The 12,921-nt window shown below is 32.5% G+C and overlaps 2 protein-coding genes across 22 annotated transcripts in view; one reads left to right on the plus strand and one right to left on the minus strand.

The window, feature by feature from the left end:
• LOC110177593 (uncharacterized) overlaps positions 1–12,921 on the minus strand; it is a 129,244-nt gene that overhangs the window by 102,333 nt on the left and 13,990 nt on the right. For 5 of the 21 annotated variants that reach the window (XM_086834622.1, XM_020944382.2, XM_020944381.2 and 2 more), the window contains exon 1: positions 124–694. The exons of 6 other annotated variants lie outside the window; for them this stretch is intronic. Coding sequence is in view for 3 of the 15 variants with exons in the window: in XM_086837598.1 (XP_086693724.1) it covers positions 11,736–11,826 (91 nt within the window). In the remaining 12 variants the exon portion in view is untranslated. Of the gene's footprint in view, positions 1–123; positions 695–11,014; positions 11,175–11,735; positions 12,294–12,921 lie in introns of those variants that run through there. 10 more of the 21 variants (XM_086832551.1, XM_086831551.1, XM_020944379.2 and 7 more) reach the window with 6 other exon arrangements.
• Positions 5,922–8,710, plus strand: LOC110177598 (uncharacterized). Its single transcript, XM_020944393.2, has 2 exons — positions 5,922–5,933; positions 6,960–8,710. The coding sequence occupies exons 1-2, from the start codon at positions 5,922–5,924 to the stop codon at positions 7,188–7,190; spliced, it is 243 nt and encodes an 80-aa protein (XP_020800052.2). The 3' UTR covers positions 7,191–8,710.

Below are 12,921 nucleotides of genomic sequence, written 5' to 3' on the forward strand. Positions count from 1 at the left end.
CTTTTGGGCACTTTCGTAGTTTTTGTTGTTTTTTTTATACATATATTGTTGCCTTTTGCACTTTGTCTCGATCTTCGATCGGAATGATTTTTATTTCCATTTAGATATTCAATTTTTACGAACATTTTAAACCACTATTTACTTCGTTTTCCTTTTCTTTGGATGCTACTTCTCACGTCTGCTTCTTCTTCAGCACATTTTGTTTACTTTTGGCTTTTCGGCTTTCTTTGCTTTATTTCGCACTTGCACTTGTTGATTATCGTTTGGTTTATAATATATTTATACTTTGCTTATACCTTCTTCTTGCTTATATTTCTTTCTTCTTCTTTCAATTTTTACTAATAATTTATTAAAAGCAAAACTGACGTACGCTGGCCACTACACATACTCGCGCAAAACACACGCTCACTGACACACACACACACTCGCGCGAGAGACGACGCGCCGCACGAAAAACAACATAAATAAGACGCAAACACACAACGAAACTGTGAAAAAAGGCGGCGAATCTAACAACGAAAACTAAATTAACACAAAATCCGGGAAATTTACGAAATTTAACTTAATTCGGAACTAATATCCATTCGTTTCGCGGCTGTTTACGTTTCCTTCTGTCCGCCGCTGTTTTCTTTTTACCGTACAAAATTTTTTTGCCGAATGCGGCTGTGCACTCGTATTTATAGGTTTTGAGACTGTGGAACGCGTTGTCGAGCGTATCGATATTTTTTCTCTCGTGATATTTTGTTTGACCAAATATCGATGTTGCGATATTATTTATTTACATTTTTTGATATTATCAATGTTTTGGAAAACTTGCTGTCATTTAACATTTTACATCTTATTCGTCCAGAAAGCCATTTTACACGTTTACAGACATGGATACTTGTCACAGATTGACTATTTGGGTAACTTATGCAGCAAGTATTTTGATTAGGGTTGTTGAAAATATATCAATAATTTAAAATGATATTTTATAGTATTATTGTTTTTTTTTATACTAAATATATTAAAATATCCAACATCTCTAGAATGCGGCTCTGCACTGTGTGGAACGTGTGTGGAATCCAAGAGAGTGACAGAGAGAGAGAATTGCCGGCCGACTGCGAATAGTAAGACCTTATTGGCTTTGCTCAGAAATGCCTCTCGCCGCCTATAAAAACAAATTCGCTCATTTGCGCGGTCTGCGATCCATTAACATTTTTATGTTAATTTACATTCCGAATTAACAGCCGGGAGCGTAGTAATTAAATATATTTACTTGTTTACATTTTAAACTTCGTTTTTATGGTACTTTGTAATAAAAAAAATACTAGTTATTATTTCTAGGCAATTAAATTAAATACTATATATAACTTAAAAGTTATTTGATAATGTTAAGTATTCTGTTATTTAAGTTATAAAATGTAGTAAATTATTCAATATTTATGATTATAGTGTAAAAAATTATTTTAATTAAGAAACGATTTTTAAAGAAGACTTTTATTGTTTTAAATTTATTTCTGGGAGCACAACCCAAATTACCCATAAATAAATAATAATTAATAATCAATTTTATACCTCCCATTCCCTAATTTAATAAGTTTCCAATCTATTTTGCTTAATCAAGTGAATGTTTACACTTAAATTAACCTGTGTTTTGTCTGCTCTCTCACAGAGGAAGCTTTTGCTCTTAATTATGTGAACTAAATTGAATTAACTTTTCCAATTGATTTGGAATTCACACACGTACGGATATATAGTATATATGACCGCCCACTTTCCACCCACTCAAAGCCCATAAATTGACAATAAGAAAGGAAAACAAAAACAGGGAGACAGAGAGAGTCTGGAAAATGTGGCGAAAACTATTAAAAATCAATTGGAATTCCACATTAACTAAATTAAAATAAACAAAAATATCCAAATCCCTCACAAACTTTTATTTTTTAAGTTCCCTGATGAAGCAATCATTTTCCGGAGGGAGGGAAAAGCCTAAGAAAAACAAGAGGAGCTCTTCAAAAGCAATTTCACCTTGTTTTTCCTAACACACACACACAATAGTGGATAAACAGAAGCGCGAAGAAAATCTCTTTTTGGCCATATTTAACTTTTCCGGCAAGGAATTTCCCAAAAACGGCTCTACAAGAATTTTCTCAAGTGGTGGCTGCGGCGTCTACTATTTTTAGGCCCAACTATAAAAGCCCAAGTACAGTGAAGACTAGACTTTAAAGGCGGGAATAACTTAAAGAACCTTTTATAGAGAGAAATAATAATAAAAATCAAATTAAAAATATATTAAATACAAGTTGATTTTTATGACTCTTTAAAACCTTTAAACTAATTAACTATGATTTCATTTTTAAATAGTTCAGAAATAATATCAAATAAAATTGAATTAAGCTCAAAATCTATTCCATCTTAAAGTTATATTAAAATCCAATGATAAATTACTAAAATATTCTTTACTATCTTTTTTATCTATTTATTCTATCTTTTATTTTTTTCTTTATCTGATATTCTTTATATTGCTTTCCCTCTGTACAATTAAAACAACAACAACAACACCCACACAGAACTCATTTATTTTTGTTTTCATTTTTGGAACCCAAACGCCAAACACACACGCACACCCATAAATTTACATACAGAATCCGCTTTTATATATAGTAAATACTACAAAACTATATAGTACAAGTAAACGGGAAACGGAAGCATGTAATATGTGGAGTAGGAAAAGAGAGAGAGGGGAGGGGGGGAGAGTGGAAGGAAACCGAGAGGAAAAATGCCGGCAAACGAAAAGCGCAGGCTCGCAGTAAACAAAAACAAAATACAAAAAGCAAAAAAACGAAAAGAGAGCGCAAAACAAAGACAGTTTTAACACAACTGAGGGTTTTCAAGCAACTGGCTTTCAAGCAGTGCTACATATTTTGTAGCATGCGAGAATAAATGTTAGAGGGACTGTCAAACTATGAAGCGATTTTTAAATTGTAAAAAAGTAAAAATATGGCTACAAATATTAAACAACAAAATTAGATAAATAAATAAACTATTTTTGAGTTTATATAAAATAATTATTCAAGTGACATTTAAGCTTGATTTACAGATTTTATATTTATATATTTGTTCTCAATTTTCCAAACTCAATGCTGAAATTTTTATTAACAAAAGCTTTTTAAGTGAATTAAACTGACTGAAGATCACCTTTAGTTCGAAGTGTCAAGTGGTAATTTATTATTATTATTAAATATTATTCTTATTATTATTATAAATATCATAAAAATTCATATTTTCTAAGCAAAGCATTCATTTCCCTTTAAATTTTCTTTAAAATCTCCTTCATTTTCAAATATAAATATACCTTTAGATAGTTTCTCATTTTCATCTGTAATCGCAGATTAAATCAGCACACAGTTCAGGGTTTGAGTAAATTCCACTTCATTCCGGGCGAACAATTCGTCTTCAATGTCAGTTTTTCCCCCAAATTTCCCCGACCTTTTCCAACTAAATTTTACATCCTGCAAGCACACACACACACAGGCTGCTCCTTCTTATCCTTCAGTAAAATTAACTGTGAGGAGCTTGATAAAAGGGCTGCCATTCATTCATTCAGCATCTCAGCATCTGAGCATCTTTTGCCGAAAAAGCTGTTCTCAATGCCAAAGAGCTGCCAACTTAATTTATATTGTATTTAAAATGCAAAATGCACAACATTCAACAATAGATGGAAAAGCTAAGGAAGAAGTAGAATTTCGGTTTCTTTCTTTCTTTGCTTTCTTTCCCCTCCAAAGGAAAGAAGCAGCTTTAATTTTACAACTTGACAAATTGATTGTTTGCAGAGCTAAGGAAAAGCGTAACAATGGGAGGAGGAAAAGTCTAGAGGGTGGGGTGGAAATAGTTTTGGAAATAAAGGGAAAATTGTCCTTGATATGGAAACTTAATTAGCTGGCAATTTGTGGAAAATATAATGGAAAAGTTAAGTTAATATATAAATTAATTTTGTTGAAATTTTACTAGTTTTGACTAACAAATATTGTTTTTATTTGAATTATTGTGCATTTCTATAATAAAATATTTATTAAAATAAAAAACACATTAAAAAGATTTGATTGGCGACTGCTACTTAATTGTTTTTAAATTCTACAAATGTTAACACATTTTTAAATGAATTTTTGATCTTGAAAGATTTTTTATTTTATATTTTTATTGTGCAAATAAAAAATGTAAATAAAAATATAAGGCTATATAAACTCTGTCTCTCTGAATCTCTATCTCTCTGGCTCTCTCTCTCTCTTTTTCTCTTTCGGTATGTCCATCTCCCTCCGTGTGTCTCTAGCGATGCCTCTTGCTCTATCTCTCTATCTCTCTCTGCTTAGCTTTGGAGGTATGACTTTCTCTCCCGCTCTCACTTTCTCTTTTCTCTTTCTCCGGGGACTATAAATAGAAGCACTGCATTTGCGCTGACCTCAGTCGGTCTGCAGCCTCCTCCCTGTTTACATCTAAAGTGAAAGTGGTAGTGATAGTGATTACCCTTCGATCCCAAAAAAATAACACTGATCAATGCAATACATCTGGATAACCAGGAAGGAGCTTACATTGATGATACCTTGGAACTGAAGTCACCGAGAATATAACTCTAACACTGGAAGGAATTATGCCATAAGGAAAGGGTAAACGTATATCCTCTATTGCGGTAAGTTTTAATTATGACAATTATATCACGTCTATAGATTCTTCAAGTATAATTAGACATAGGTTTAGAGTTATCTGTGTTACTTTCCAATTAATTGGCTTATTGTCTTAGACCCCATATCTAAATTTTAATTTAAACTTCGACTTAATAAATGGAAGTATTTTACGCTTCCAGTGTATTCGAATTCAAGTCAGAAGCTTTAAACGCAGTGATAAATCATATATATTTTTGATCAGCATCAACAGGCGAATCGATCTATCCATGTTTGGTAGAAAAATGAATTTTCGAAATTTGTTCAAGATTTTATAATGGGTTACATCGTTAAAATTGCTAAAATTTGACAAAAAAAAAATATTTTTCTACAATTTAAAACTCTGTATGCACATTTTTTAGCTCTGTAAAAACTAACACAGAAAAGTTTTCCGATCTCATTTTAAGGCATTTTTGGCTTAGTTACGATATTTAAAAGACTTTGATTTACCTAAAAAAAAAAGCATATAAAAATGTCGTTTTAATATATCTAGTCAATGATTGCCTTTTTGCTCAATATCAATATCTTTATCAATAAAGAACAAAAGATTTGAACAACAAATTCGACAATATATTAAACTGAAATTTGCAAAGTTTAATTAAAGAGTTGAATAAATATGAATAAGTGGTAAATAAGACAAGTCCTTCTCCTCCTTGGAAAAACCTTTTTTGGAAAATAAAATAAAATATATAAGAAATCTCTGACTATCATAATATTAATTGACAATCTGGCTCAAGACAAATTAACATTGCCAAAGGTTAAATTGCATTTGCTAAAGGAATTTCAGATAGTTTCCGTTTTTCTGTGTCTTATTTTTATCATGTTTGTATTATTTTATTTTGTATTATTCCGCTAGCTTCATTGTTAGATATATCCAGACGAAACATAGGTAAACACGGCTTTATTACGAATGCAATGCACGCAACGCAAGGCGGCCATAAAGACGAAGACATTTGGCCGAAAAGCAACAACCAAATTAAAAGGCAAAAACAACAAAAGAATAGTAGAAAAAATACTGTAGAAACAGAAAATGAGCAGACGTGCCACGGTCAAGAGTGACCTCTACCATTGCCCTTTTATTTTTCGTATTTTTTTTTGGGAACCACCCACTCGGCGTCAAACTAAACTTTTGCTATAAAAGCCGGCGATTTAGCTACTATTTAATCATATCAGTTTCTGTTCAATCAGCAGCCAAAACACACAACAATTCAATACCTCAACATGTTCAAGTTTGTGAGTATATTCCCTAGAGTCCTTTGAGGACCTATAATGGAAAGTGAAGGAAAGACATAAGGATTAGGAGAGCTAATGGAATCTTACAAGCTCACAAGAGCAAATTAAAAACTATAGAAAACATTTTTAAATCAAAAAAAGTTCATTAAAAATGTAAATATTAAAATAATAGAAATTTATACTGTTTGTTTCTCAAAAAAAGGATTTAAGTTTCCTAGTTAGAACCCAAGAATTTCAGTGAATTACGAAATAAATTAAAAAGATTCTAAGAACATAATGTAAAGCTTTTTATACCTAAGAATTCAACTTAATTACTGCGAAAAAAATTAAATTATTTAAATACTTATCCTAAGACGTGAAATTGAATTAAATGAGCATTTAATGCCTGAAGTCATTTTTAGCGCATTTTAGATTTATCTAAATACGCTTAAAAATAGAGTCTATTTAGAAGAGAGCTAAACGATTTTTATAAAATAAAAGAATAAAGTAAAATTTGAAATACTAAAATCTAAAAATTCGAAACTCTAGAACCTTAATAATTTTCAAAACAAGTAGTTTTCAAGTTCATTTAAAAAAGTATAAAACAGCACCAAATTAATTTTGTGTTGAATTATAACTTTAATTCAAAGGAAACTTAAATAACATATTCCGTTTTTACAATTAAAAGTGAGATCAATATATATTCCATTACCATTAAATTATGGAAAAAAAGATATCTAAATACTTTAAATAATAATATAAATTTATAGAACTTAAGATCCTAAAACTCATAGATATATAAAAAGACTTTGTTAACTTATTATTATTATTTAACAATTTAAAAATTACGTTTAAGAACAGTGTTTAGGTTACAAAACCCTCAAAAAGCTCTCCTTTTAAAGTGAGATCTTAGATATTTGAGCTTCCTTAACTATTATTATTAGCCCAACCCCCTCCCCCCCTGGCAATTATGTATTTTGGTTAATCAAAGGCTTCCTCCTCTTAACTCCCCTTTCCCCTTTCCTTTTCCATTTCCCCTCCATTTAGTTCGCTTTGTGCCTGTTCGCTCTGGTGGCTGCTGCCTGTGCCAAGCCGCAGTTCCTGACCGCCTACAGTTCCGCCCCCGTGGTGGCAGCTGCCACGCCCTACGCCTACTCGAGCGGCCTTTACGCCTCCCCATATACCGCTGGATACACGGCCGGAGTCTATGCCTCCCCCTATGCCGCCTACAGTGGCTATGGAGCCTATCCCTACAGCTCACTCTACCTGAGACGCTAAGCTCAGTTGACTCGCTTAGCGAGTGAACACTGTACCCGGATAATTGCTGATGACGACTACGGACAGTATGACTATGACCTAATGAACAAATAAACCTGATAAAACAGATAAAGATCCGAGAGACTACTACTATTTGCTGTCATTTGCTTTGAGCAATTGCCAAAAGCAAAAATGTTGGGCGGAAAAAGGTTCTAGGGAAATTTGTACACTGAGGAAAAAATGGTGCACAAAAAAATTTGGAAAAATTGTTTGGTTTGTGGGGAATTTATTGTTGTGTTTTTTGAAATCCTAAAATAATGTTGTATATTCGCAAATGTTAATAACAAAAAGAGTGTAAATTTTGATATATAAAAACTATATAAAATGTGTTATTTCTGAAAAATATAGTTTTCAAAATTTTTATATAATAAATATATTAAAAAACCATTTAAAAAAATTAAAAAGAAATATATTTCCCCCTCCAAAGTCTTGAATTAATTTCAAGGTATATCTCAAGGAAGTCTAGTAATTTTTCTTTCAGTGCACAGAGTAACTAAACGCTTAATATAACATTTTCAACTACTGTTTTTCAAGTTTCAAAGTTTTAGAAAATTAAAGACTAAAACAATAGTTTGTAAAAATACTTTAAAATATTTTTTCCCTTCCAATGAAGTCATTTTCTCTCAGTGCAGTACACTGTGTGTGTGGAATGCTAAAGGCTTATTTTAAAATATTTACGAATTTGTTGCTGTCATGTTTGGTTGCTTCTCTTGGTTTGGCTTGGCAATTTCCGTTGGCTATCAAAAACATTCGCTTTGCCTCGTATATCATCATGTTGCATGTGGCAGTAGAAGGAGGAAAATGTGAGGAAAATGGGTGGAAAATGTAGGGAAGCACAGGGAAAATGAAAAGAGGGGTCAACTGTCGCCGGCATGCGTCGGCGTGCATTTGCATCGCTGCTAAAATGTGCAAATTATGGCAACTAAGTTGCCTCATGTTGTCCCAGGCACGCAATGGGTTAAGTGGAAAGGAGGCACTCAATACACTTGAAAAAATTCCATAAATATCTCAATAAAATTGCTGAGTATGTAAGATAAATTATACTCATAGTTTAAGTCAATTAAACTCTTGAAAAAGGAATCAAAGGCAGGCGGTTATGGTAGAATCTTATAAACAATTAAAAGCGTATGTAAAAATTGTTTTTTAAAAGGAAAAATAGGAAAAGAAATCTACAAAATTATTTTATATTCTATAAAATTATTAACCAGTTTTATTTTGCAGTGTACCAAGTGGCATGAACTTTCTTTGAGGCTTTTCTGATTGCCCTTTCAGTGCCTTCTCTCACATAAGCTCCTGCTTGCTTTCCCTTTTATTTTTGCTCTTGTTTCTTTTTTTCTCTCACATATTTCTCTCCGTCAGCTACAGTGTCGCCATTTGCATAATGCATGTGTGTGTGTGTGTGTGTGTGTGTGTGCAGCATCCTTTTTCCAGGAGCATTGTGAGCACCGTGGAAAAAAAGAGAGCATCGAAATGCATATGGAAATTGGCCCGAAATGAAAAATATGTGCAACATCCTGAATAAATGCATTTAGATAAGGTAAATGTGTGTGCTTAAATGTTGAATAATGTTTATGCTAATGTTGTTTTCCACTTGATTGGCGAGAAAACTCAAGAAGCAGGAAGAGGTGAAGGTATTTTTGATAGGGAAAAATGTGGAAAGTTATAAATAAGGTGAGTTAAACAAGAGAAGCTAAAGACAATTAGGAAATTAAGAGGAGGAAATCTTATTTAAACACATCTTAAGGAGGCTGAAATATCACCTGAAATACTATTAAATAAATTTCTAATTTATCATATTTTTATACAGAAAAATGTAAGCAAGAAAACAAATTCTATAAAGTTATAAAAACCCTAAACAGGTCCTAACCTTTGCTTTCAGACAATATATATAAAACCCCACATTTTCCTCACTTAACAAACATATGTATTTTTGTCCAAAAATATCACAATATCCCTTGAACTTTGCCGCTTCATTTAACACCTTTGAACGTTCTTCAAAGCGTTAAATAAAAAAAGGAAAATGGCAATCAACTTTTCACTTAACTTGCCATTAATTTGCCATTGTTTTTTTAGGACTTTGTCGCAGAACCGAAAAAAAAAGAAAAACAGTTTCTGTTTGTGTGGCAAAACCACTGTATTTTCAAAGAGAGGAAAACCCCAGGAAAAATCCGTCATCCGCAGGAGGCCTACAACTTGTTTTTCTTTCGCTTTTCCCCCCCTCTTCTTTGAGCTTACAACAAACTTTAAGATGTGTGTGTGCCTGCGCGTGTGTGTGAGGAAAATTTGGTGAAAATCTAAATCTAATTTGCATCGCGGGGCGGATAACGGTAAGCCACAGGAGGCGGCGACTTTGGAAAAGCAGAAAAAAACACCCACACGCGCCACGCTTTTCCAAATTTCCGCCAACTTATAGCTTTTCCACACACGCACACACACACACGCGAGGAGGGAGACAATGTCAAAAGTCATTGCATATTTTTTTGGAGAGACATACACCCACTTACTTAAAGTCTCCTCCGATTCTTCAGAATTTATATATACACATACGTATATTTTCCACCTTATAGCCAGTCCATCAATGTCAAACTTACCTGCAAAGAAAGCGAGAAAAGGCGGTGAGATAAAAGAGAATATTCGGTGGTTTGGGGAAATGGCAGGAATAATTCAGGTTAAATAAAGTTAAGTGTTTGTATGGGCCCCTCAGGTAAATAACAATATCAAATGAGCAAGTGGGGAATTATTCTGAGAGTGCCAAGGCTTTTTAGATGCACTTATCGGTATACGTATAAAGAAAATGTTGTTAGAATATGGGATCAAATCGAAAATCGATCATACCTAAACTTAAAGTAATCGCATTTTTTAATCTATATTTAACGATATATCACAATTTGTTCACTAAATCAAAGTTTAAAAAACTCATAACTAAGCCAAAAATGAATTAATTTTAATTCGGAAAGCTTTCTTATGTTAGTTTTGATTAGTTTTACAAATCTGCATACTCAATTTAAAATTGAAAAAATTCAAATTTTTACCAATTTGTTGTTTAATTTTAACACCTTTAATATTTTTAAAATTTTTAAAAAATTAAATTTTTATCGGATATGGCTAGATTGACTCAGTTTTTGATCCTGATCAAGAATATGATGATATGATTTATAGGGTATAAAATGACTCCTTCACCAATTATCATCAAAAACCCATAAAAAAGGTCCCTTATAGGAACTAAAGATCAATAATTTTATATGATCATTTTTTGTGAAAATCACAGTTTTTCAAATATCATAACATGGCCAAAAATGCATTAATTTTAATTCGGAAAGCTTTCTTATGTTAGTTTTGATTAGGTTTACAAATCTGCATATTCAATTTAAAATGTAAAAAATAAAAAAAAATTTGTATTTTTTCCTGATTGTAACCCATATAAAATTTTGAAAAAAAAGTTCAAATTTTTTTTTCTTTCCTAGATGTCTAGATCGACTCGGTTGGTGATGCTGATCAAGAATATATATGATTTATAGGGTCGGAAACGACTCCTTCATAGTGTAACAAGCTTTTGAATAAAATGAAAATTATATGAAATAAATAAAATAAAAATAAATCTTAATATATAAAAATATATATCTAATATCAAATATCGGTTTATCCCAAAAAACCTATAGAGTATCCCAGACATTTGCCACTTCATTGACTTTTTTTTATGCTGCCCACATAATGTTTGCTCTTGAATTGTTTTGTTTGTGGGCAAACAACTAAGTGAGTGACACGTCAAATCAAATTAAAATTACCGTCAGTGTTTGTCTTGAGGCAGGCACATAATTAAATTTTATCAAAAAGGAGACTGAGGAGGAAAATATTTCATGTTGAAGTATGAAAAGGTGCAACTTTAATTAGAAATTTATATTTAGAAGTTGTTTGAAGTTAAAACCAAGGCATTTCAGAGTTTTACTGAAAATACAAACAAAGACTTTGCATTAAAATAAAAACTAAGCTAAATTCAACCTTAAATCTATAGTAAAATATATACCTTGTTGTAAAATATACCTAATCCTTTTATAAATACAACTTTATAGCTCACTTTCCCTCCTTTAAACTTATTAGTTTTTCCCATTAAGCTACCCCCTTGATTTTAATTTATTATTAAATCATTTGAGCTTATCAATTTTCGCCCCTGATTAATGATAGCCCCAACGGCGGAACCCCCCAAGACAGAGACGCAATTAATTGGCCGACTATTAGCCAAAGTGAAGAAACAACAAGGAAAGGAGCCAACAAAGGCACTCAACAAGTGATTACATTCCTCTATTTTTACCCTTTTCTCGGCGGGGGGGAGAAAACAGGGATAAAGGATACCAGAACCTTTTGTTCTTCACTCGGTTTTTTCTTTTTTTCCAGAGGGATAATTGAGAAAGGGGTTGGGCAACGCCTACGCTTTAAAAATTCATTGCTCAAGTGTGAGAGGAGAAATGAAACAAACAACGAGCGAAGAAGAGTTTTTATCCAGCGAACCTCTGTTAAAAATGCAGAACAACAATTTCCGTTTCCGGTCGCCGGGACGCTGTTTCAATCTCAATTGCTGCTGCTTGCGTTTGCGGAACATCCTGCCAAAGTCCTGGCCAAGTAAAAGGATAATGCCGGCCTATTAGCCTGCGTCCCAATCAAAGTCCGGACGATGGGCTGCAGCAATCGTTGATGGCAATCGTTGGGCGTTGACAGGACATCTCAATTTGGTACATCGATTCGTGTATATACATATATTGAGATATATATTTATTTCCTTTCGATATCTCTTGCGATTTACCCACCGACGGCTCACAGGCAAAAGATAGAGTCAAGTCTGGCGTTAAATTGAATCCGCGATTGCAAATTTGTTTTTTTCTTCACTTTTGACTGCGTTCAACGTGGCGTATAATCGATTTTCATTCAATTTATCCCACGCACACGTATGTTTTTAGACGAAGGTATATTATATAGTTTTTTGATTTATTTTTGATTTTTCTGTGACTTGTAAAAATATCTCAGCCGTCGTTGGCAAAGGTTCGCGTTCAACTAAAACTAAAATCAATTGCCAAGGCAGGGTGAAATAAAACAAAACTGTCACAATGACCACCGCATGGTAAATAGCACACTGGGAAAAATATATTATGCATTTTGGAAATTGTATGTAATATTAGGAAGTATGGAAAAGAAAAGATTTTATGCTGACTTGATTTAAACAAATAATTGAAAATTTAACTTTATAAAATAAAGAAAACTAAACAAAAGATATTCTTAACTTAAAATACTGATAGAAGTTTTCTGACATCTCTTTTAGTTTTTACCATTTTCTTTTTCCCTGTTTTATAAATATTAAAAGGACTATTCAAATTCTTTTAATAATTCTTTAAAATCCTCAATTTTTTCTATGTGATTTTTCACTGGTCACTCATTTCATTCGGCAGAGAACGCGCTTAGAAGGTTGTCGTGGAAAAGAATGGAGCACCAAAACATAAAACCCACATAAATCAATAGAGACCTAGTGGAAATGCCAAAGGAAAATTGTGGGTCATTAAAGAAGAAAAGGTATGAGATGAGCAGGAATTAGAAATGCCGCAAAGAAACTACAAAGATAGTAAGTTCTTAGAAAAAACACTCTCGAGCCTTATTTTCATTTGAATTTGGGTTTATTTTGCTCTAAGTGGTACTTTTCTCTAAT

The sequence above is a fragment of the Drosophila serrata genome, unplaced genomic scaffold, assembly GCF_035046125.1.
Source record: "Drosophila serrata isolate PLE 108 unplaced genomic scaffold, ASM3504612v1 contig_2, whole genome shotgun sequence".
Classification (NCBI taxonomy): domain Eukaryota; kingdom Metazoa; phylum Arthropoda; class Insecta; order Diptera; family Drosophilidae; genus Drosophila; species Drosophila serrata.